The following is a 24,570-nucleotide window of genomic DNA, read 5'->3' on the forward strand; positions in this document are numbered from 1 at the left end:
CCGGATGCCTCCTGGACGCCTTCCTCGGGAGGTGTTCCAGGCACGTCCCACCGGGAGGAGGCCCAGGGGACAGCCCAGGACACGCTGGAGGGACTATGTCTCTCGGCTGGCCTGGGAACGCCTTGGGCTCCCCCTGGAGGAGCTGGAGGAGGTGTCTGGAGAGAGGGACGTCTGGGCGTCTCTGCTGAGTCTGCTGCCCCCGCGACCCGTTCCTGGATAAGCAGAAGACGACGAACGAACAAACGAACGAACGATGAGAAACAATTGATACTGTAGTTCTTTTTTAAACAGCACTGATGGCACTGCAGATAAAATCTGCCTGTATTTAAAAGCTGGTAGCAGAAGAGTGTAAAGAGGAAGTTCTTTCCTGATACAACTTTGGCTAGATATTTTGCCCTCAACTTTTTAACGTTTTTTACAAGTCTGTCAAACATTTAGCTGTAATTTTTCCCTCTGTGTTTATGCTGAACCATATACTAGCACAAACAGACATGCTTTCAGACTCTACCTTGCTGCTTTTTATTTTAAATGGGCTTCATTGGGAGATTGTGGGGCTGAAGAAGGGTCTCCAGAGCTCCAGTCATGCAAAAACCACCTCTACATGTATAGCCCATGTTCTGTGCAGACCAGTCAAGTTCTTACACAACAAACATGCGCGCTTGGTTTGTTCACTGATGCTCAACCATGTTGGAACAGGAAGGTACTGTCCCCAACTGTTACCACACAATTGGGAGCATGAAATTGTACCAACTGTAATGAATCATTAGGAGTTTTACTAGAACTAAGGGGCCAACCTTAAACAGTCCCACGTCATAATTCTCCCTCCACCAAACCTTATATATGACACAATTCAGTCAGGGAATTGCAGTTCTCCTGGCATCTGCCAAACCCAGACTGAAGTTTGAAGAGAGGCAGGATTTGTCTTTACTTCTGCATCTGGCTGTGCGCAGGTTGGTGTGTGCATGCAGTGCTGTGTTCTCTTTCACTCTCTCCCTACAGGGTGTGCCTGGTAGGTGCAGCTCCACAGGTGTCTTCCGTGAGGACTAATTACAAGGGTTTTTAAGGAGCTGGAACCTACAGTAGAGGAAAGCGTCAGACCGTTAGCTCATTCAGAGTAGTAATCTGGCCTGCGTTAGATACCCATTGACTGATCTTTTGCTCCCAAGTCTTACCTGAGTCTCTGTTCCTCCTCTCGCATGATTTTCCTCCGGCGTTGGCTCCTCCTATGCTCTGTGTCTCTGTTGGATCTCACTGAAAGCACCTCAGAGAAAGACCCCGGATTGTCAGTCTCCCTTTCGCTCCTGGAACCTCACTCCTGGAAACTGAGAACAATTCTCCCTTCCGTTCGCTCAACGGCCTGTCCACCCTCCCCCTCATGCTGGAAACACCTTCTGAAAAGGATCCAGGTGACAAAGAGAGATACAGCTTTTTCCACAGAATCACACTGCCTGCCAAACTCAGCCTCAGTGGACAGATTCACCCTCTCCGGAACTTTCAACTCCAACTCCTACAGAAAGCTTCATCTCTACCCACACATTACGTACCATCCATCCCCGGTCAAGATAATAACATCTCACCTCTCTTCCGAAGTGGCCAGTCCGGTTGACCTCAGACCCCCTGATGACCAACCAAACCATACACTGCTTTTCAATAAAGACTGTTAATCTGTGCTCACTGTCAGAGTCTAACTGCTAACATAATGACATTTACATGCTCTAGAGTCCAGCAGTGGTGTGCTTTACACCCCTGTCTCAGACGCTTTGTATTAATTACACTTGATGATGAATGCAGCTGCTCAGCCCCATTCCATAAAGCTCTGTCCTCATGGTTCTTTAGCTACATTTTAACACAGGACTTTGACAGGACAGGTGAAATCCTACTACGGTACCACGCGGGAATTCACTGAGCTCCTGACAAATGTTTATAGAAGCAGTCTGTATGTCTAGGTGCTTGATGTTACACACCTGTGGCCAAGGAACAGAGAGAGAGAGTTGTGACATTTTCCGTTACCCCCCCCCCCCCAAAAAAAAGAAAATCTGTTGCAGCACTTAAAACTGGCTCTACATTCTACTTATCAATGCTGACATTAAAATTTGCTAATCCACATGTATTTTCAGCCTTTAGTTGCTTGTCTATACTTGAAAGTATAGATGGTTAACAGGCTTGTTTGTGGGGCTGCTGTTTGTACTGTCCCTCAGTCAGAGCATGTATGAGGGCTAATTACTGCCCTCTGCCTCTCTCTCTCGCGCTCCAGTCCTCCCAGACTCGCTTCAGCAACTAGGAAGCGCCACGCGCAGTCCCAGCCTACTTCATCGTCCGCGCGCAGCGAACGACTGTGCCACCGGCCCGCGAGGAGCTGGTACTCTGCGCGCTTTCATCCAGCCGCTCTTGCAGATGTAAGACACCAGTAAAAACCGGAGCTTTCGGCGGGAGGAGACTCTGTCGTCGCTTCAGCGCCATGGAGGACTGCTGTTCCCCGGAAAACGAAAGGATGGAAGCGTGGCTTGACGACCACTTGGAATTCACCCACTCCTACTTTGTCAAGAAGGCGTCAAGGTAAACAAACGGAAGGGGTTGGCAGTATGGAGGAATCAATTCATATGAGTGGCCGCAAGAAAGAGTTTTACTCTGTGAACACAATGTTGTGCTTTGCAGCCTCACGGCCGATCAGTGTCCGTTCAATCTCCTGCGTTTGCAATTGTTTGACCTTCCTTTATATAGAATGATCGGCTTTAGTGAAAACAGCCTGGCTCTGTGAGGTGTGGAACCCTGTGTTCAGGTGTAGTAGGCGTCAGTCTGTCATTCCACAGCTGAGCATTATTTCATTTCACCATCCAGTTCACAATCAACCTCCGAGTGCTGCCTCAGCACTATAATCATTAACTTTTACTGCTGTCAGGAACTGTTTATTTTCATTGCTGACTGTTGAATCGGTCCTTGGTGATAATTATACGAGCTCTGCACATATGGGCCAATGCCATAAATGAAAGTACTGCACTTCAGCTGCATCCCTCTCTTATTGACTTCAGAGAGCTGGGTAAATCAGCAATTATTTCTTGCACAAATAGACTCCAGATCACTCATCCTGGAGAGGTACCAGCAATAGTAGACTTCAAAATGCTTGTTGAAGTAAGAAAAAAGTTTATTAGCTCCAAGAGATTTGCACCAACAGCTTCTCTACACTGCTTTGGCAAGTCATTTCTTCAAGAGATATTGATTCACACCCCCCCATACATTAGGCTTTGTTCAGAGGGGGGACAGCACCATGGGAGATGGAGCACAAGGAGTCCATCTGACTGATTCTGATATGATGCTGCCAGGTTGTGTCTTCCCAGTTTTATTAGCTGGGGCACACTTCAAAGATTAGAGATAGGAATATTACCTATATCACCTTTCTTGTACTCCACTCATGTTAACAGAGCCTTTCACTGCAGTGAAAGTACTGGAATGAGGAGTTTCAGTATGGTTTGAAAACCAGCATGTTCCTACTTGAGCTGTGTGGGATTTGTTTATTGGGTAATTACATCGCTTTCCAGATTCCAGAAACAGGTTCCCCGATTCATCTACACTTGTTTATACCTTATATGAAAGATGTAATGTGTTACAATATTGATAATACCATTTGAGCTAGTTCACGTTTTGTTACATTATAAGTAATAACTTATGTATTTTATAAAGATTTTGCGATAGACCAACACAAAATAGTCTATAATTGTGGATGTGATGGAAAATGATTAATGGTTTCAACAAAGCGATGCATGCTTTTACGTTCAACCCCCCCGAATCAATCCTTCGTAGAACCACCCTTCTCAAGTTTTCCACATTCTCTACTTTTCCTCTGTGATTGTTCTGTATTTAGCTCCATCAAGTATTCCACCAACCATTAGGAGCGTCCCTGCCCTTGCAGAACAAAAGCATCTAATTTGGTTTCAACTCAGCTGAACTCTGCTCATTTACATTGGGCCATTTCACAACACATATCATCTCAAAGCAATTTACAAAAAAAGTAAATTCAGTCCAATCATACAGACAGATTCCGAGTCAAGTACATCCATTCCAGTTGATCCTAGTTATCAAACAATGCAGTCAAGTTTAGTTTATTATTTAAATATGTTAAAATGATTTCTAAGGAAACCTAGCAGGTTGCATTGTCAGTGACTTTGCAGCAATCCCTCACACTGAGGATGCATGCAGCAACATTGGAGAGGAAAAACTCCCTTTTAACAGGAAGAAACCTCCAGCAGAACCAGGCTCAGTGTGAGTGGCTATCTGCCACGACCGACTGGGGGTTTGAGAGAACACAGGAGAGACAGAAAAAGAACACAGAAACACTGATCCAGGAGGACTTTGTATATTAAAGAAAGGTAAAAACCACCGTAGCATGATGCTGCCAGAACTAAATAGATGGAATGTTCAGGGTGATGTGCAGTTTCCTCCCATATGTATTGTTTTGCATGTACAGTTAAGCACCGATATTATTAATTTCCTGCGAGGATTGAAACTTAAAATTATTTTAATTCAACCAAGAACTTTGTTTCTGATTGGAAATGACTAAGGCAACTTTTCAATTGATGATAAAAATGTAAACATTTAAAAAATCCTATTTAATAAACTTTTATTGGAAATAGCATGTCTATTATTATTTGTAGCTTTCAAAATAATGGAAAAACCTTTATTGGCATTACAACAGTTAAAACCTTCTTCTAATTGCTTAGCGGCTCTTTTGCATGTCTCCTCTGGTATTTTAATGATTTGTCTTTGGTGATGAGCTTCAAGTCTTTGAGGCTGGAAAGCCTCCTTACCATCACCCTTATCTTTAGCTCCCTCAGCAGATTCTCTGTCGCATTCCAGTTGGGTCTTTGACTTCGGCACTACAAAATGTTCATATTACTTCCAGTCCGAAGAAACGGTGAGATTAAAAGATTAATTTAAACCTAAATATACGCATGTGAATAATTTTGGACTTAACTCTGCATCTACATTTGCTGGGTCTCCTGTGTGGCTGGTGCCAAACTTAAACTGGACGTCTTACGGCTTTCTTACAACAATGGCCTTCTTATTACACACATCAAGATCAGATTTGTAAAGTGCAAAACTAAAAGCTGCCCTTCAACAGATTTTCAAATCTGAACTGTGGACCTCTGAAGCTCCTTTAGATTTTTGACATTTCATTGGCAAGTAAAAAAAAAATAATAATCATCCAATTCACTAATTTGTATTGGTCCATCACATTAATTTACAATAAAATACACCAACATTTGTGGTTTCAGTATGTTAAAATGTGAAAAGTGTTTCAGGTCTGAATAGTTTTGTAACTATAAGCCAGGGTGTTCCCACCACCCTGGCTTATAGTTGAAACACCAAGTCGGCTATTAAATTCCAAAGTGTTGCGCATGTCAGAAATTCTGATTTTGTGTTGCTTCTTATTTCTTTATTGTAAGTCATGTGAGCGTTTTAGTATCAAGTAAATGATGTTCCTCAGTGTTTTGTGTAACAAGTCCGAATGAGGCCGGAGGTGGAGAAAATTGTTCCTATGTGCAGGTCTGTTAACTACGTAATGAAAGGCTGATGACAGCATGACATGCGTTATTACCTGTTTGTTACATTAAAACAATGAAATCACATTTTAATGATAGAACGTTTACCTCTCTTCAGTAAGCCATTAACCAGGGGTCAGCAACCTCTGTAGACGCTACCTTAAGGATGTTGGGTAATTCAACGGTCTATCCACTGAATATGCATTTTTAATGTAACATAAAGTTGAACATTTCACACGATTCTGTATCACAAAATCCTGCAATATTAAACCTGGCATGATTTTTACCATCTAAGGTTGGTGAAGTGTTAGCTATTATTATGTATTATTATTTATGAAACCTTTTGGCTTGACACCCTGTATCAGTATTTGAGAAGAGAGGTCAACCATTACATTGTTTTCTATATAGGATACTCATGCCGATATTTCAAATTCAGCAAGGTAGATTGCAGATTGATTTGCTTTGCATGTGTAATTTTTTATTTTTTTTATCAGGCTCAATATTTTGGCCTGTGTTTAGAAATGTTCCATTTTCCTTCTTATGAAGTGAGCAGATTGAAACAGTAGCTTTTTTTCCATGCTGCAATTCTATTAAGTTGAGTTAATTTTTATTGTCCACATATATGGAAATTTGTCTTTGGCTTCACATGTGGGGAAAGAAAAACATAAAAACAAGTCACAAAGGATATGAATGTCAGAGCACACTAAGAACACACAACGGGCACAATATCTAGATCCTGGTCAACAGCTGAGTAACATTTTTACAGTTGGTGTGAAATCGTTCTCATATATGTTCTTGATTGCTTTTACTGCTCTAAATCTCCTTCCAGAGGGGAGCTTAACAAATTCCCTAAACAGGGGGTGAGCTGGGTCACCCACAATTTGTTTTGTTTGTCTTTTGTACAAATCTCCCAGTATCCTCTGCTGAGTGCCGTGCTGACGATTCTAGACACTGTTTTTATCCTTCACTCCCAAATGTCCATGCCAGGTGCACATGTTAAAAGTTAAAACACTTTCAATAAGATTTTTATAAACTGTCCAAAATGCATGTGCTTACATTGTACGTACTCAGTTTCCTTATTAAATACATTGGCTGCATAACGTTTAAAAAAAGATGTAATCCACGTTGGCTGAAAAGCATAAAGGGCCATCAATGAAGATTCCGATTAATCAACTGCTGCAGACATTTAAGGAGGCTACAGATTATAGTTTTATCAGCATCTATCCTTAAAACATCTCCTGTCACAGTTAAAGAAGTTTAGCTCCCAGAGGACATGTACTTCGTTTTTGCACACAGATCTAATTAATGCGTAGACCTCAGTTCGCTTTATTAAAAGCTGTCAGTAACTGAAACAAACTCCCCTTTCATCTCATTTAAATGACAAGCAGCATTTTTGACATCCACTGTCAGCATCAGCTCCAGTCCAGTGTATTGGCTTTTTATCATAAGATTTCTTCTCCATCATTAATAACAGTGAGTCTGTGATCATGCAGTGGACAGATTATGCACAAGAGTGAGTACAAACACACTGTGTCCAACTGCAGTGTGTGTGGCGCAGACCGCACAGCGGCTGCGGTGCCACACGGGAGAGACGTGTTCGGCTCCATTTAATTTCTCTGCATCCAAGGCTGCAGACGAGCTCTCCTGTTGCTCCGTAGCTGCTGCAATTACTAATACCAACATCCAGGTAACTTTGTTTACACACCCTGACATGAGCTGTTTCTGGTGCGAAGTGTGTGCAGCTTCTCTGTCTGTGTCTCCGTGTCAAAGGAGTGGCTGAGCAACAGCGTGTTGGCTATAGCTCACAAGTTAAGATCTTGTGTGTGCCGTGCTCAAAGTGAAAAAGCAAAATTTAAACATGACAATGCTTGCTGTTTCTTGCTGTTATCAATGTCAGAGCTTGTTAGGATTATGGTTTTTTGATGATTTAGCCCTGAGTAGGGTTGCCAACTCCTTGAGAAATAAATAAGGGACACCTCTTGGCAAGGCCAGCTGACCCCATTGTTTACATGGTGAATTTTTTTGTGCTTTTTTTTCTGTTTTAAATTATTTTGTTAACATTTGACTCAAACGTCTATTTAATTAGATGCATGTTTTTGAGTGATGCAAGTATACATGGAAAACAAATTAAATTTCTGAACGAATAGGCTGTTCCCAGAGTGCTGTATCAAGGCACCTCAGTGGGAAGTCTGTGGGAAGGAAAAAGTGTGGCAGAAAACGCTGCACAACGAGAAGAGGTGACCGAACCCTGAGGAAGATTGTGGAGAAGGGCCGATTCCAGACCTTGGGGGACCTGCGGAAGCAGTGGACTGAGTCTGGAGTAGAAACATCCAGAGCCATCGTGCATTTCCTGCACAGGCGTGTGCAGGAAATGGGCTACAGGTGCCACATTCCCCAGGTCAAGCCACTTTTGAACCAGAAACAGCGGCAGAAGCGCCTGACCTGGGCTACAGAGAAGCAGCACTGGACTGTTGTGGTCCAAAGTACTTTTTTCGGATGAAAGCAAATTCTGCATGTCATTCGGAAATCAAGGTGGCAGAGTCTGGAGGAAGACTGGAGAGAAGGAACTGCCAAAATGCCAGAAGTCCAGTGTCAAGTACCCACAGTCAGTGATGGTCTGGGGTGCCATGTCAGCTGCTGGTGTTGGTCCACTGTGTTTTATCAAGGGCAGGGTCAATGCAGCTAGCTATCAGGAGATTTTGGAGCACTTCATGCTTCCATCTGCTGAAAAGCTTTATGGAGATGAAGATTTAATTTTTCAGCATGACCTGGCACCTGCTCACAGTGCCAAAACCACTGGTAAATGGTTTACTGACCATGGTATCACTGTGCTCAATTGGCCTGCCAACTCTCCTGACCTGAACCCCATAGAGAATCTGTGGGATATTGTGAAGAGAACGTTGAGAGACTCAAGACCCAACACTCTGGATGAGCTAAAGGCCACTATCGAAGCATCCTGGGCCTCCATAAGACCTCAGCAGTGCCACAGGCTGATTGCCTCCATGCCACGCCGCATTGAAGCAGTCATTTCTGCCAAAGGATTCCCGACCAAGTATTGAGTGCATAAATGTACATGATTATTTGAAGGTTGACGTTTTTTGTATTAAAAACACTTTTCTTTTATTGGTCGGATGAAATATGCTAATTTTGTGAGATAGGAATTTTGGGTTTTCATGAGCTCTATGCCAAAATCATCCATATTAAGACAATAAAAGACCTGAAATATTTCAGTTAGTGTGCAATGAATCTAAAATATATGAATGTTAAATTTTCATCATTACATTATGGAAAATAATGAACTTTATCACAATATGCTAATATTTTGAGAAGGACCTGTATATCTACCAATGTTTCTTTAGTGCAAAACAAAATTACCAGAATAAAACAAATACCTTTCTAAAAAAATGTATCCTTCTGAATAGACCTCTGTTTTTGTACAGTTGTTGAAAAAAAACCTTGAACTTGTGAACTGAAACGTGCAATGCTACATCATGTGGAGACAATCTGTTTTTTTTCATTTGTATTTCTTTTGAGCTCTTGCTGCAGTAAGGAAATATTTGTTTTTCAGTGCTACAGAGTCAAACTCTGAGTAAGACATTTCATAATTTAGACTGACAATGAGTGGACTTCTACTTAATGTAGTAGAACATTTGTTCTGCACATCAGTCCACTTATTTTCCAGGAGAGAGAAATCCTTTCCACAAACCCAGTGGAAGATGGGATGCTGAGGAAAAAGAATACACCAGCCTGGTTGTTGGGGAGGTCAGCTGCCTGAAGAACTTGCATCCACCTCTCCACTGTTCCCTTAGACTGCATCTTTTCCATCTCCTGAGGTACTGTAGTGAGATGCTCTAGTAGCCTGTTTGCAGTAGTACTTCCAGTTCAGTTAGATTTTACCTTGATGTACAGTTCCTGTTTGCAATCCTTAATGGTGCTCCAAGTGTTAAGTTAATGACTAAAGTTAGGCTACGTGTTTACCAGGGGTCGCATTAATACAATATTTTCCATTTATGACAGTTTCTTTTCAACAGTGATGAAAAACTTTGAAGGCCATGTCATTTTGACAGATTGCAGTTCACATCCCTTACCACTTGCTGGCGAGTTAGCAAATTAATTAGCTGTTTGTTCCCACAGGGGCGCAGAAGCAGGAAACCCCTCGTTTGGAGAGTTTTGCTGACTTCGGATCAGTTCATTTGAAGGAATGTTTAAAAATTTGGCTGAAGTGCCGCTTGCAATTTTAGTCTATAGTGTGGCAGCAGAGTGTGGATTCAGCCTGCATCAAAACAGCCACGAGAAGTTGTCTTTCTGAGGCAAAAGTCCAAGACATGACAAAAGCCTCTGCAGCAATACCACTCCAGACATTTGATTACACGCATACAAGTCCGCAATTCAGGTCCATGCAGACCAGGAGGAAGTTGTGAGACTCTGCGTTCAGGTCACAGCAGGTTATCTGTTCATATTTCAAGTGCAATTGTTTAATTTCATTGTTTATATGTAGTTACTGGGACCACAGTCTGTGACCACTCAAAAAAATTGGATTTCAGCTAAAAATCAGACTTGAACATCAAGACCTGCAGTTTGAATGTAGCCTTAGTTACTTGTTTCAGCGATCTCTTTGTCTATTATGGATTAAGTCTTGTATGTGTACGAATGGAAAACAGATCAACATATGACTCTACAGGGCTTTAGTACTTGAGACATAAATAAGCTCTGTTAGCCTTCATAAGCTTATCTTGAAATGTACTTATTTTTGGTGCTTCTTTAATAATTTACAAATCTGTTTTTAAACGCCTGTAGAATTGCGACCAAATAAGCTAGAACAATACTTTTTTTTGCAAATGAAACCGGAGAGTTCAACTTAAATATTCTACTCACCACGTGTCCCAGAGCACGGTTTTTATTTTCCAGAAACTGATGCAGAAATCCAGTAAAAAAATCGCAAAAAAACAAACATTAAAATCCAGACCGGAGTGTACTTCCTACATCGGAATATGCGTGATGACATTGGTGGATGAACTATCACATGGTTTTCTTTCACATCAATGCCCGCAACAACCGGAAATGATGTCATTTCCTGGGTGTTTTTTCCCGGGACTGGTCTTTTTTTTCCCAGAAGTTGTAGTTTTTTCGCGGTAAACCCCGCTCGCACTTTTGCTTTCATTTTCGTTGTTTTTTGTACTTTTTATTGTTTGAAGATGGTCTTATGAACATATACAGGGGTTGGACAATGAAACTGAAACACCTGTCATTTTAGTGTGGGAGGTTTCATGGCTTAATTGGACCAGCCTGGTAGCCAGTCTTCATTGATTGCACATTGCACCAGTAAGAGCAGAGTGTGAAGGTTCAATTAGCAGGGTAAGAGCACAGTTTTGCTCAAAATATTGAAATGCACGTCTTGCTGGCACATCTGTGACCAAGACAGCAAGTCTTTGTGATGTATCAAGAGCCACGGTATCCAGGGTAATGTCAGCATACCACCAAGAAGGACAAACCACATCCAACAGGATTAACTGTGGACGCAAGAGGAAGCTGTCTGAAAGGGATGTTCGGGTGCTAACCCAGATTGTATCCAAAAAACATAAAACCACGGCTGCCCAAATCACGGCAGAATTAAATGTGCACCTCAACTCTCCTGTTTCCACCGGAACTGTCCGTCGGGAGCTCCACAGGGTCAATATACACGGCCGGGCTGCTATAGCCAAACCTTTGGTCCCTCATGCCAATGCCAAACGTCGGTTTCAATGGTGCAAGGAGCGCAAATCTTGGGCTGTGGACAATGTGAAACATGTATTGTTCTCTGATGAGTCCAACTTTACTGTTTTCCTCTCATCCGGGAGAGTTACGGTGTGGAGAAACCCCAAAGAAGCGTACCACCCAGACTGTTGCATGCCCAGAGTGAAGCATGGGGGTGGATCAGTGATGGTTTGGGCTGCCATATCATGGCAATCCGTTGGCCCAATACTTGTGCTAGATGGGCGCGTCACTGCCAAGGACTACCGAACCATTCTTGAGGACCATGTGCATCCAATGGTTCAAACATTGTATCCTGAAGGCGGTGCCTTGTATCAGGATGACAATGCACCAATACACACAGCAAGACTGGTGAAAGATTGGTTTAATGAACATGAAAGTGAAGTTGAACATCTCCCATGGCCTGCACAGTCACCAGATCTAAATATTATTGAGCCACTTTGGGGTGTTTTGGAGGAGCGAGTCAGGAAATGTTTTCCTCCACCAGTATGATGTAGTGACCTGGCCACTATCCTGCAAGAAGAATGGCTTAAAATCACTCTGACCACTGTGCAGGACTTGTATATGTCATTCCCAAGACGAATTGATGCTGTATTGGCCGCAAAAGGAGGCCCTACACCATACTAATAAATTATTGTGGTCTAAAACCAGGCGTTTCAGTTTCATTGTCCAACCCCTGTATGTGTGCTCATAGGTATCTGGCGCACTTAGAGATTTAATTACACTTCTGTAAATAGTTTATTTTGATGTACATATTATCTTTTCTCAAACTGTTCATAATGTACATTTTATATTCGTTTTGGTCTCTGTTCATAAAAATGTGTGTATTTCAAAAATGAAGTTATGGAGACACTCCAAATAAATTTCGTGTGGTTTAAAAGGGTTTTGTGCAACTTTTTTATATTGCAATATTTGAGGGATACAGCTATGATATTTCTGTATTTAGGAAAATATGTGCAAAAAAAAAAAATTTTCTGGTGGTTAATTGCACGTTTTAGCAATTTACTGAGTTAATATGGAGTTATTATATACAAAATATAAAAATTTGGGATGTGAGCGTTGTATTGATGTATAACAAATTGAAATGCTCCAAAGAATGGCTCTACAGCATGTACAAATGTAAAAATATGCTCTGGCGAACTTGTTCTATGGTAGGTCATAAAGGGTTAAATTGATTTAAGGGCATTTGCTGTCAGCCAATGCCATAGTGTAGTAATTTTATCTGGCCATACCATGGCACCGAAGTCCTTTCAATGACAGTTTTTTATTTTTTAGAATGGTTTCGGCACTAGAAGCCTTTATTTTTGATAGTAGGCAGACAGGGGGAGACATTCAGCAAAAGTCGCCAGGTCTGGGACTCGAACCCGGGATGGCCGCTTCAAGGACTATAGCCTCTATATGTGGTCGCGCGCTAACCCCACACCACCAGCGGCACACCCCTCTATGACACTTTGAGCCAGAAACCATCTTGTTGCATGGTATGACATTGCAGCTTCTCCAAACTAAAGGTTGAAGAACAATACGCCAGTGTGAAAGAAGAAAGCTGTCTAACCAATTCAGCTTTGGGTTCGCCCTACCTCGATCGCATGGGGCTGGGAATCGTGTTATGTTGAAGATTGTACCTGTGCTCTTAAGTCACGCTACGAAGAATGAAAATAAGAAGTCTTACTGTTTTCGCTGTGGTTATGATGTTTTCTCTGAGGTTAGTACATAGACCAGTAATCACTGCCCTTAGGGGTCTAACTTTATCTCTGTGACAGACAAGGGTGTCTGCTGCCCCTCGCTGCTGCTCAAAGATATGCCTGTTTAAAAATCACCTCAAGACCAATAGCTGATACTTAAAAAATACAAATATTTGCCAAATTATTGGGAGCCCAATAAAATCAGTCAGCCTCTATTTATGACTTAAGTTGAAGTAAGAAAGGAAAGAATTACCTGTTAATTACCTGAGCTAGGTAAGGCTGGCCAGCAACGCTACAGTACAAAATGTTGAAGTTTGTGTTCCAGCCTTTGGGGTACGGAATAGAGAAAACAATATTTTGCAAACACTGTGTGAAAATAATACCTTGCTAGCCATTTGATGCTAATGGCTAGCAAGCTGTCACTTTGCAACTCCAAAGTTTAGTGTATTTTGTTGGGATTTTATGTTCTAGACCAATACAATGTAGTGCCTTAATATGAAGTGAAAAGGAAACATAAACTGTTTTCAAATTTCTTTTCAAACACCTTACCCCTAATACCTCTAAATGAAATCCAGTGTAATAAATTGACCTCAGAAGTCACCTGATTAGTAAACAGTTGTGTGTAATTTAGTCAGAGTCTAAATGCAGCTGTTTTGTTTCTGGCTTCGGTGGTTCTTTAGAGAACTTTAGAGAACAAAAAGCATCATGAAGACCAAGGAACACGGTACACAGGTCAGGCAGGAAGTTGCGGAGAAGTTCAAAGCAGGGTTAGGTTAGGAAACAATATTAATGATGCTTTTATTACTGTAGTGTGACACTGTTTAGGATTAGAAAAAGGAAATGTTCTATGCATAGATGGGGCCTCTTGGTCTAGGACTCAAGTCTGATTTTTGATCTGTATCTGTATCTGATGCAATGAGGAGTGTAGGCTAGACAGTATGTATGACTGCTGGTTTAACAGTTGATGCACCTCATGTGCATATTTTACTCCAAATGGATGCTCCTGATTTATTAGCCCGTAAATGTTGAGGACTGTGGACTGTTCGTGGTTTACAACAATCTGTTTTTGCTAGCTGTTGCTTCATAATAATGACCTTTTGTTTCCAATATTGAGCATAGATGCATACTTATATTTCTAAAAGGGTAAATATTAAACTTTATGTTTTCAAAATAATTTAAAGCAGAAAAGTTGTTTGCATGTTAAATTAGATGTAGCGGGTCGCTACGCTGAAAATTGTCACCGCTACGCTGAAATTAGGCCGCCACGCTTATTTTTTTATGAGCGTGACTCACATCTGGCCTCCCTTTCCATGTGGTTTTTGTCGGCTATAGCACATGCGCTGAGTCTGTTCCCGTTTCCGTCCACCCTATGTGACCACTAACGGTAAAGCTTTCTAAAATCATGTCAGTTTCGAAGGGTGCGTATAAACGGCATCATATCATGCAACATGCTTTTGTTTATGCTTATAAAAATTCCTGGTGAGAACCCTGAATGATAATTGTTGATTAGATTTAACGATAAATTTAAAGATAACTGTAGATAACTGCGATGTTCATGTGATAAATTAGTCCTCCGTGCAAACAGTACAGGTTTGAACTCCTAACCTACATCAATTCAACATTATAGGCAGACTAGATGGTGTGCATTCGGTGAGAAAACGTTTATTTCTCTCATTGGAGACCTGAGACTTGACTTTAATTTTCATTTTAGTCACTTAGGGTTTGACTTGTACTTGGGAAACATGACTTGTAACCAACTCTGGTTTGATCTGATAGTATCCTTCTCTATAATTTACAGTTTGATGTAGCCCAGTATATCAGTTGTCTGTTGTCATCTATACCTGTAAACAATTATAAGTAAACAATTGCCCATTCTAGACTGGCAATATATTGATGTACAAAATCCATTTGCACCGGGGTGCAAATATATTCTAGTATAAAATGGCACAAATAAAATAAATTATTTTAACTCTTGTAAAATGTTTAAACAATATGTTCCAAAGCAAAGTCCGATAAGCCATGTGTATTGTTTGTTTTATTAACTTAAAGCCTACATTTATCATTCTTTATCATTTTTTGTTCCTTGATATAAAATTATATTATTTTATTGCCCGAGCACTAGTAGCACTAATAATATCTATTCTTGTTTGTCTGTGTGTGAGGCAGAGCAGTGATGTAACTATACTTCTTAACGTCTGTAAAAAACCTTTAGCTGCGGCTTGGAAGTCATAAACAGTTGTAATGAATGAAGTTAAAATCTGTTGTTTTTACAGTACATTTGTCACAGTGTTGAATTCCATTCTGTTGTTTGTCACATCGACACAAGAGATTGAGTGTGTTCTGAGAAAATTCTTGTCTTTTTCTTAAAATGCAGCGATGCACAAATTTTGAGGCTCATTTTTTGTCTCAATTTTTTGCAAAGGTTTGACCTGCTAACAGATTATAGTAGCTCAGTTCCCTGTGTCCATTATTTTTAAGTGCATTTATACAGTTAATTTGATGTTTTACCTTCTGGTTAACTTTAGCGTTTTTGTACATTTTCTGTATTATTATTATTCTGCTGAATATCCTCCCTGTGTTTTTCTCTGTCTGCTCCTGCTCATTTACTCTTCTCTTCATTACCCTCACCTGCTTGCCCTGCCTTTCTCTTCACAATCTCCCTGTATATAAGCTGTTTGGTTTTCATTGTTCTTTGCTGGTTTCTCCTGTTTGCCTGCCTGCTTCATGTCAGTTGCCTGTGTTATATGTCTCTGTGCCTTTGCTCTCATTCTTTGTCTTGGTTCCAATGCCTACCCTGCTCTACTATTGTGCTCACCATGCCAGTTGTAAGTCTTTTGTCATTTATTAAATATTGTTTCACTTTACCCCTCTGCTCATGTGTTTTCCTGCACTTGCATCCAACTACAAACCATGCAGAGGTGACATTACACTGTGTGTGAATGACAGAGCAGTGGTTCTAAATTACAATTATTTTAGACCAATGACAAAATTATAAATATGGAGTCGACATTTTTAACTCTTTTTCTCAGGTGTCTGCAACCTGATATAACCATTTGTTTTATTTGTGGAAAATTGTGTAAAAAAAAGAGAGGAAAACTAGATAAAGGTATTCTTATAGGTATTTTAGTTTCCTTATGTTTTGTCATTTCAGTACATTTAAGCCATGAAAGAGAGGGGTTTGGCATTTAAAGAAAGAGCAATACATCATCAGCATATAAACTATTTTTGTGGATTCTTTTAGCTGTTTAAATTCCATAAATAATTAAACTTTTAGGTATTGCAACCACTAGTGGTTCAATGGATATAGCTAACAGTGAGGGCGAGAGTAAACAACCGTGTCTGGTGCCTCTTTTAAGATTTAACTTTGAAAAATCAATTCGTCTCTTTTCGCACAAACATTGACAAAGCTAATGATTTTTGTAATGTGATCCATGACAAAAAAAATTGCCCAAGTTCAAATTTATGCAGGATAGAAAAACAGTAATTTCCAGTTATCCCTGTTAAAATCTTTTTCTGTATCTAATGAAGCAATTAGACTATTTATATTTTGGGTCTTGTAATTGTCTTGTAGATTGATGGGTCTACTTGTATTATTTATAGCATACTGCATTTTAATAAACAGCGGAAGGTGGAACGTAAACTGTTGCCAAAATAACACTGGTGAACTCTCTGGGTAAATAATATGGACAAAAACTTACTGCCAACAGTTCAATATCTGGACTGCAGAGTTGACACTTCACAGTAACATGTCCTGGATGACACCATCTGTTGTTCACAAGTACTGCTAGTCCACCTCCTTCACATTTGCCGCTCCTCTTTAAGTCTCTGTCTGCTCGTATGGTTAAAAAGCCCGGCAGAGAGACGCTGGAGTCGGGGATATGATCCTGCAGCCATGTCTCAGTAAAACATATGATACTGCTTGCCCGGTACTCTGGCTGGGTCCTTTGAAGGGCTTGGAGTTCATCCAACTTGTTTCCCAACGATCTCACATTGCCCATCATAATCGACGGAAGAGATGGTTTGAACTTCCTCCTTCTCTCTTCTCTTAGCTCCTGCTCTGCATCCACGGCGTCTCCTTTTCAACTCATCAGGGATTTGGGGTTGTAGTTGAAGTATTATTTGAGCTTTTGAGATATTAATCAGCTGCTCCCGGTTGTAAGAAACAACCCCGTTGCCATGGCAATGCATCATAACAAATGTCCAAAAATAGAAAGTATCAAGAAAAATCCTCCAAGCTGCACAGCATCCGACACCGGAGTGGACAGTAGTCCAAAAAAAAAATCAACTGTATCCACCACAAGAGGAATAGTTCCCAAAAAATTATAAATCAGAATCAAAAGTAACAGAGCTACTCCAACCTGCTGCCACCTTGAGCGGCGCAATTCTAGAAATATGAGGGGTTATCTTTTCAATCCTTGTGGCCAACATCTTGCAGATGATTTTAAGATCTGAATTTATAAGTATTATTGGGCCGTAGCTAGATGGAAGTGTGGGATCTATATCTGGCTTGAGGATAAGATTTATGTTACCACAATTCCTGTTTGAAGAGAGTATCAAGATTTCCAGAATTTCTGTGACCACCCATTGCAAGATGTGGGCCAGCAGTGGCCAGAAGTCTTTATAGAATTGTGTAGGGAAATCAGTTCCTGGAGCTTTGTCATTAGGTATACTTTTAACTACTTCATGGAGTTCACTTGCTGCTAAAAATAACTCCAGGGTCTTTTCCCGTTGCTTATTTAACTTAGGAAGATTCATTTCATTAAAAAATTTATCTGTGTTGAAGGGTCGATAACTTTTGTAAACATTTCTACAAATTATGTAAATTTTCTTAGGGTCATTAGTTGGTATACAATTACAGTTAGCATTACTAACTGCAAGCAGCGGTCTCCGTGTGTATTCTCGTGGGAAAGCAGACCCTTATGTTGACTGGGAAATTTCAAAAAGACTCCCAACATTCCCAAATTCATCATGACAGAGGTTAAAAATGTAAAAGGAAGAAAACAGAAAAACTTTACTGAGGTCTGGGAAGGGTCACTTTGTTTCTACACCAGTTCAGTGAAAGGTCCTTCACTAACATTTTTATCCTAAGGCAAATAGCTTCAAAATGGCAAAAGTATAAAATAGTAAAGAAATAAATTGAACAGCAACCTCTTTGTTCCAGCAGCCTGAATGAATCTGTGACATGTTTTTGTAAAGCTTCTTAGAGCTTCTGTGCTTCCTCTGAATTCATTATAAACACTTCACTTAAACACTAAACAGCTAACTGCTTAGCCCTCAATCAGCAACAACTTCCACACAACCGCTGTTAAGTTAACTTGAACAATTTTGACACAACATGCAGTTTCTCTTTCTACCACATGAGGTTTTAAATCAGAATCAGCTCTATTGCCAAGTTTCTGTTTTTTTACATATATATAATGGAAATAGAAACATATCTAATGTACATATATACACAATTGACTTTATAATAGAATATAATGTGAGATGAGTCCAAGTATGCATGGTGTTGATCTGAAACTCTTGACTGTCAAGTGTTTATCAGAGAAACAGCCTGTGGGAAGAAACTGTCTCTGCAGCGGCTTTTTTTAGCAGACAGCGCTTTATAGCGCCGACCTGAAGGTAAAAGCCTACACAGTTTGTGTGCAGGGTGTGTGGGGTCTGCAGAGATTTTAGCTGCCCTTTTCATGACCCTAGCTAGACCTGTATGAGTCCTGGATGGAAAGAAGCCCTAAAGATTTCCTCTGCAGACCTGATTGTTCATTGCAGTCTGGACCTGTCCTGTTTTGTGAATGAGCCACACCACACTGAGATGGATGAAGACAGGACAGACTGAATGATGGCAGTGTAGAAGATGACCAGCAGCTCCTGTGGAAGGTTGAACTTCTTGAGTTGCCTCAGGAAGTACAGTCTCTGCTGGGCCTTCTTTCGAACATTGTCTATGTATGAAGACAATCTCAGGTTTCGAGAAATGGTGGTTCCTAGGAACCTGAAGTGGTCCACAGTAGATATAGTAGACACAGTAGATTCTTGAGGATGGTGTTGTTGAAATCAAACTGTATCTTCTAATGACATTCCATTGGGGTTACTGTAGGTAGTAGGACAGATTTGTTCCTAAAGGTCCCCACATTACACATATGATGCAGAACAGCACATACACAAACTCACGCTTTAACCAGTTGTGATTTCTTGAAGTTCTCAGATTTATAGTTTGAAAAATGGCCCATGTGGAAAAAGCTGTGCGAGGTTGGGACTAACAATGTGGATCTACTCACAATCCTTATTTCCACTCTGACCAGGCTTTCTTGTGTTGTGTTTAAATATTAACTTCCAATAAGTGGGAACTGATCATTACTTACAGTCCTAAAGGTAAGCTTAAAGCACCATTGTGTGACTATTATAGTCTAAATGCCTCATTTGTCCTGCTTTACAAGGTGGCTGTTATGTTGAAATGGGTCCAAGAGATTTTACGGAGTTCACCAGGGACTAATAGTTCTCCTATTTTGTTACATAGTAACCTTTTCTGAAAGTATCAACCAGAGGTGATTTAGCTATTTTTAGCTGTAACTTTACTCTAAAGCTTTGTGGCCAAGTATGCCAGATGGAATGATTTAAACAACTTAGTACTCAGAAAAATAGCAATCCCCAGCATGCAGACTCCATGTGTATGTAAACTCCATGCTGTTCCTCTAACCTTCTGAGGAGCTCCTCTTCAGGGAATGGGTCCCATTTCATGTTAAGATTGAGTTTTGTTAAACTTTAGCTGAATAATACAATTGGAAATCTGTGTCCACATCTTCTTAGTTCCTGCAGTTTCCTCTTTTGTTATCCAGGTTCTTTAATCTTTACCTTAACAAAGCCCTTCAAGGAAATTCTCAGAAAACCTCTTCATTTTTAGCTGGGCATAAAGATTTCTCCGAGGCGTTTTATAGGAATTAATAGTACAAATACACCCTCTGCATTTCTTGGTATAGGGCAGTGCTCTATGCAGTTGTTTTTCAGCTTGAGTGTGCAGCAGTGGGGTCCTCAGAGCTATTTGACATTCTTTCCAGGTCCAAATAAGGATATTAGACAAGTTTTTAGGGGATAAAAGATAATAGCTGCTCAAAACCAAAACTGTTACCTTGGTTTTGAAATGCACAAAACTTTTTTTTGCTGTTTTATGGTGATACTATGAGGGACATCTTCTCTTACAGCCCACATGGCTGAGCAGGTGGGGATAGCTTATACCAAACATGCTCACGTTGACTTCCTCATCGCATAGTTCTTCTTACTCATACAATGAAAATGAAATTTGGGGGATGGGCATGAGTCATTTACTTGCCAGTAGTTCATTACTGTTAGGTTTGAGTTGGACTTCATATGTTAAATGTTCAAGGAACACAATACTCCAGGAAGACAACACTCATGTAAGTACAGTTCTTTACAAAATGATTCATACTCCTTTAACGTTTTTTACATATTGCCACTCTATAATAACAGAATTAATGTAGTTTACTGGGATTTGTTTGATTTGCCAAAACAAAGTTAGACATTATTGGAAGAGAAATTATACATGGTTTTCACATTTATTTTCAAAACCTTTTTTGTTTGTGTGTATTCACCCCTCCTGTTGATAGATTTCTAAAATTTCTATCAAAGCCAGCACATAGTAGCTTGTATTCCAGAAGCTCTCTATTTATCCAATCAAAAGTTTTTTTTAAGTCAGTAAAACATACAAAGGTACTTTTGCACAAAGTCTTGTCTTTACAACAGGGGATAGGACATATGATCAATACAAGCTCTATTTTTCCTGAACCCATTTTGTTCATCCTGCAATATATGTTTCCAAATCTATACACTCATTAAGATGTAAATTTAGGGTACCAGAAAACGATTTATAGACTGTGCTGATCAGACTCATACCTCCATAATTTAAAGGGACTCTGATCCGCCTGGACTTAGAAATGGGCTTAATGATAGATTTGTCCCAGTCTGTAAACAATAATTAAACAAGCAGTTTAACAATCTGGGACATTTAAGTGTTTCATTGGGCAGTGTATCAACACCTGCAGCTTTATGCGATTTAGCATTTTCGTTAACTTTCTGTACTTCTACTGTAATCTCTTTATTCAAAATATCTTTCTTGCAATATGAACATACTTTGATTAATTCATTTTCAAGCAAATATTTAGCCTGGCGAATATCAACTAAAAATTGTTCATCAAACAAATGTGAACTATTACATGTATACAGGGTACTATAGTCTGCCTCCCATCTGTTAATTCTTGATCAATGTGACTTATAGATACACCATTTTCACCAACAACTTCAAATCGAATAAGTTTATTTCTTCTGGGCCCTAACTTATTTTTTTATTTCCACAATGCTTGTTGACTGTTGTTTTGTAACTGCTCTAAGTGAATTGCTTTCCCTCTTTTGAGGTAATAGTAGAAAGGATAAATAAATTAAAAAAAACAATAATAAATAACAATGAAGAAAAATTACAAACAACATAGTACAGAATTATTTAAATATTTACAGACTGTAAAATGCTTTTAAAAATATATTTGGAAACAAATTGGAAAAACTTGAAAAACAATATACATAATATAGACAAGATACAGTACAATAATCTAAGCACTATATACAAAGAAGAAAGATGTAAATGAGGTGAATAAGTATTTGCTGCATTGTACATAATGATGTCAGCAGCCTATGCCTAAATGGTCATCTACAATCCCCCTGTCTGCAGAGTGCCTGTTTGTTTCAACGTGATCCCAGGACAAACCTACCTTTCAAAACTCTACTCTTCTCCACCAGCAGGCTCTGCTCCTCTGTTCAGTTCGGTTTTCTGCAAATTTTTTTTCTCTGTTTGTCGAATTTTAATATTAATATGAAATTACGGCTCTTTGAGGAAACCTTCATAATATGAGCTATAACAACATTTAATTTCCCTTTGGGATTAATAAAGTATTTTTGAATTGAATTGAATTGAAATGAATTAATAAAAAATAGATGCAGTATAAAAACGACCAGCATAGTGAGTAAACATAATAATAAGCAAATCAAAATAATGATGAGCATGTAAATAAGCTACGTGTTGATGCTGTGTGACAATTAAATTTTGCTAGGTTTCATCATCATGATTTACACATTTAATCCAGTCTAAATTCTATCATTGGTAAATTTCTATCCATTAATTACATTTGTTTCTTTTAACAACCAATCACATCTCTTAGAAGACAGCGTCACACCTAGTCAACCACATCTCCTCCCTAAGAAAGGAATTTCTGTCCTCTCCTAGCTCCTAACTGGTTGGATTCATCAGGATTTATGGAAACTTAAACTTTTTTTATTTTTCCAGTTTTGTTTTGTGATGCGTAGAACTGCAATAAGAGTCATCTATTCACTTTAAAATCCACTTTTCTGATGTGACCAAGAAAAGTGAGGAGCAGACTGTGACTGTGTTCTCTATGCATTTTCATATTGATCTTTATTTATCTTCATATTAATCTTCATTTAATTTCCCTTCGGGATTAATAAAGTATTTTTGAATTGAATTGAATTCAATATACTTTTAGCCAAAAACCACAGAAAGGCGGACAGTGCCAGACAGGCAGACAGTGCCAGAGATCATGTAGATCACAGGTGTCAAACTCCAGTCCTCGAGGGCCGGTAACCTGCAACCTTTAGATGTTCCTCTGCTTCAACACACCTGAATCAAATAATTAGGTCATTAGCAGAACTCTGGAGAAATTGACAGCATACTGAGGAGGAAATGTAGCCATTCGGTGTGTTGGACCAGGGACACATCTAAAAGTTGCAAGACACTGGCCCTCGAGGACTGGAGTCTGATGTAGATGGTCATCAGGTAAATCTCCCATGCAGTTTGGACATGTGTTGGTAAATGAGAAACCCATTTGGAACATTCTTTGGCCTGTGTAGTGCCTTCTTTGAAGGATTTTGTATTGTATAAGCTGAAGGTTGGCATTTTGGGTCATTCTAAAAGCTCTTGATCAAATTGTACTTCAAAAGTTATTTTTTAAGCATTGTGGCCAATGACATGTGGCTGGTGATTTTAAGATTTGCATTTATAAGTAATGTTGGATGGTAGCTAGATGGAAGTTTTGGATCTTTATCTGGCTTGAGAGCAAGATTTAAGTTAGCACAATTCATGTTTGGAGAGAGTATTCATGAATTTCTGTGACCAACCGTTGGAAGGTGGGAGCCACTGCACCAGAACTCTTGGCAAAAAGTTTGCTAGATTTATTACTTTGATCAAAGTTCTCCAAGTTATCAGTCTCTGTATTTCAATTGGAATTATTGCCTCTGATATTCTAAGTTCTAATTTTAGTTTTCTTATTTTAACACATTGTCTTCTTGAGATGTAGCATAAGTTGTTTCTAAGTGTTTTGTTTTCTGTTCTAGTTCCACTTCTGCTGCTTTTTCTTTTTTTTCTTATGTGATGAATAAGAAATTATTTTGCTGCACATAGCAACCTTTGCAGCCTCCCAGAAGAGATATTAGGCTGATCATTTATTAAAAGAAATCGGTCCGCTCTCTTTCAAAGAACATGGTAAAATCTTTGTATTTAGGCAATGATTGGTAATCCTCCAAAGTTTTACAGGTGGTGTTAATGTTTTTTCCATCACTACCATAGTAACTGGTCGTCATCGCTTAAGGAAATAGGATGAATTTGTGCCTCACATACCTCCTTCATAACAGAGTTGCCTATTAGAAAGAGGTCTATATAAGAGTAAGAGTGGTGGACAAGGAAGAAAAAGGACACTTCCTACTTTGATGGGTGGCATTACCACCAGGCATCACATATGACAAAATCTTTCATATACTGCTTTAGTGTATTAACTGACTGCAAGTTACGAAGGGCAGATTATCTGCTCCTATTTAATTCTGTGTTCAGAGTGAAGTTAAACTCTCCCACCACAATTGATAAAAGTTGCATTGTATACAATAGCAATACACTAGTCTTTGTTGTTTATGTTAATAAGTAAATATATCCTCGTGCTTGTACTTGCCGTCTTCCACTTTGTCCGGGACCGGGTCGCAGGGGCAGCAGACTTAGTTGAGATGCCAAGACTTCCCTCTCCCCAGACACCTTCTCCAGCGCCTTTGAGGGGAGCCCAAGGCGTTCCCAGGCCAGCCGACAGACATAGTCCCTCCAGCGTGTCCTGGGCCATCTGATGGGCTTCCTCCCAATGGGATGTGCCTAGAACACCTCTGGGGGGAGGCGTCCTGGAGGCATTTGGTACAGATGCCTGAGCCACCTCAACTGACTCCTCTTGATGTGGAGGAGCAGCAGCTCTATTCCGAGCTAATCCTGGATGGCCAAGCTCCACACCCTGTCTCTAACGGAGTGTCCGGCCCCTCTGCGGAGGAAGCTCATTTCAGTCACTTGTATCCAGAGCTTTGCTTTTCAACTCAGCTCTCTCTTCACCACAACGAACTGGCACAGTACGGCAAGCCACCATTTCTGGTCAAGAACCATGGCCTCTGGCTGCGGATCCATTGGTCCCCAAACCAGACCCCTCTGGCCCTTGGCTGCGCCTAGAAATCCTGTCCATGAAAATTATGATCAGGACCTGTGACACAGCAGGCCCACT

General features: G+C 40.0%; 1 protein-coding gene across 4 annotated transcripts in view; it reads left to right on the top strand.

Moving 5' to 3' along the window:
- The first annotated feature begins 2,265 nt into the window (after window positions 1-2,265).
- pde5ab (phosphodiesterase 5A, cGMP-specific, b) overlaps window positions 2,266-24,570 on the top strand; it is a 105,652-nt gene continuing 83,347 nt past the window's right edge. For 3 of the 4 annotated variants that reach the window (XM_047384900.1, XM_047384901.1, XM_047384902.1), the window contains exon 1: window positions 2,266-2,556. In XM_047384900.1, the coding sequence (XP_047240856.1) occupies window positions 2,459-2,556 (98 nt within the window). In that variant the 5' untranslated portion in view covers window positions 2,266-2,458. Of the gene's footprint in view, window positions 2,557-22,701; window positions 22,821-24,570 lie in introns of those variants that run through there. The other variant, XM_047384903.1, reaches the window with a different exon arrangement.

The sequence above is a fragment of the Girardinichthys multiradiatus genome, chromosome 14 (assembly GCF_021462225.1).
Source record: "Girardinichthys multiradiatus isolate DD_20200921_A chromosome 14, DD_fGirMul_XY1, whole genome shotgun sequence".
NCBI lineage: Eukaryota > Metazoa > Chordata > Actinopteri > Cyprinodontiformes > Goodeidae > Girardinichthys > Girardinichthys multiradiatus.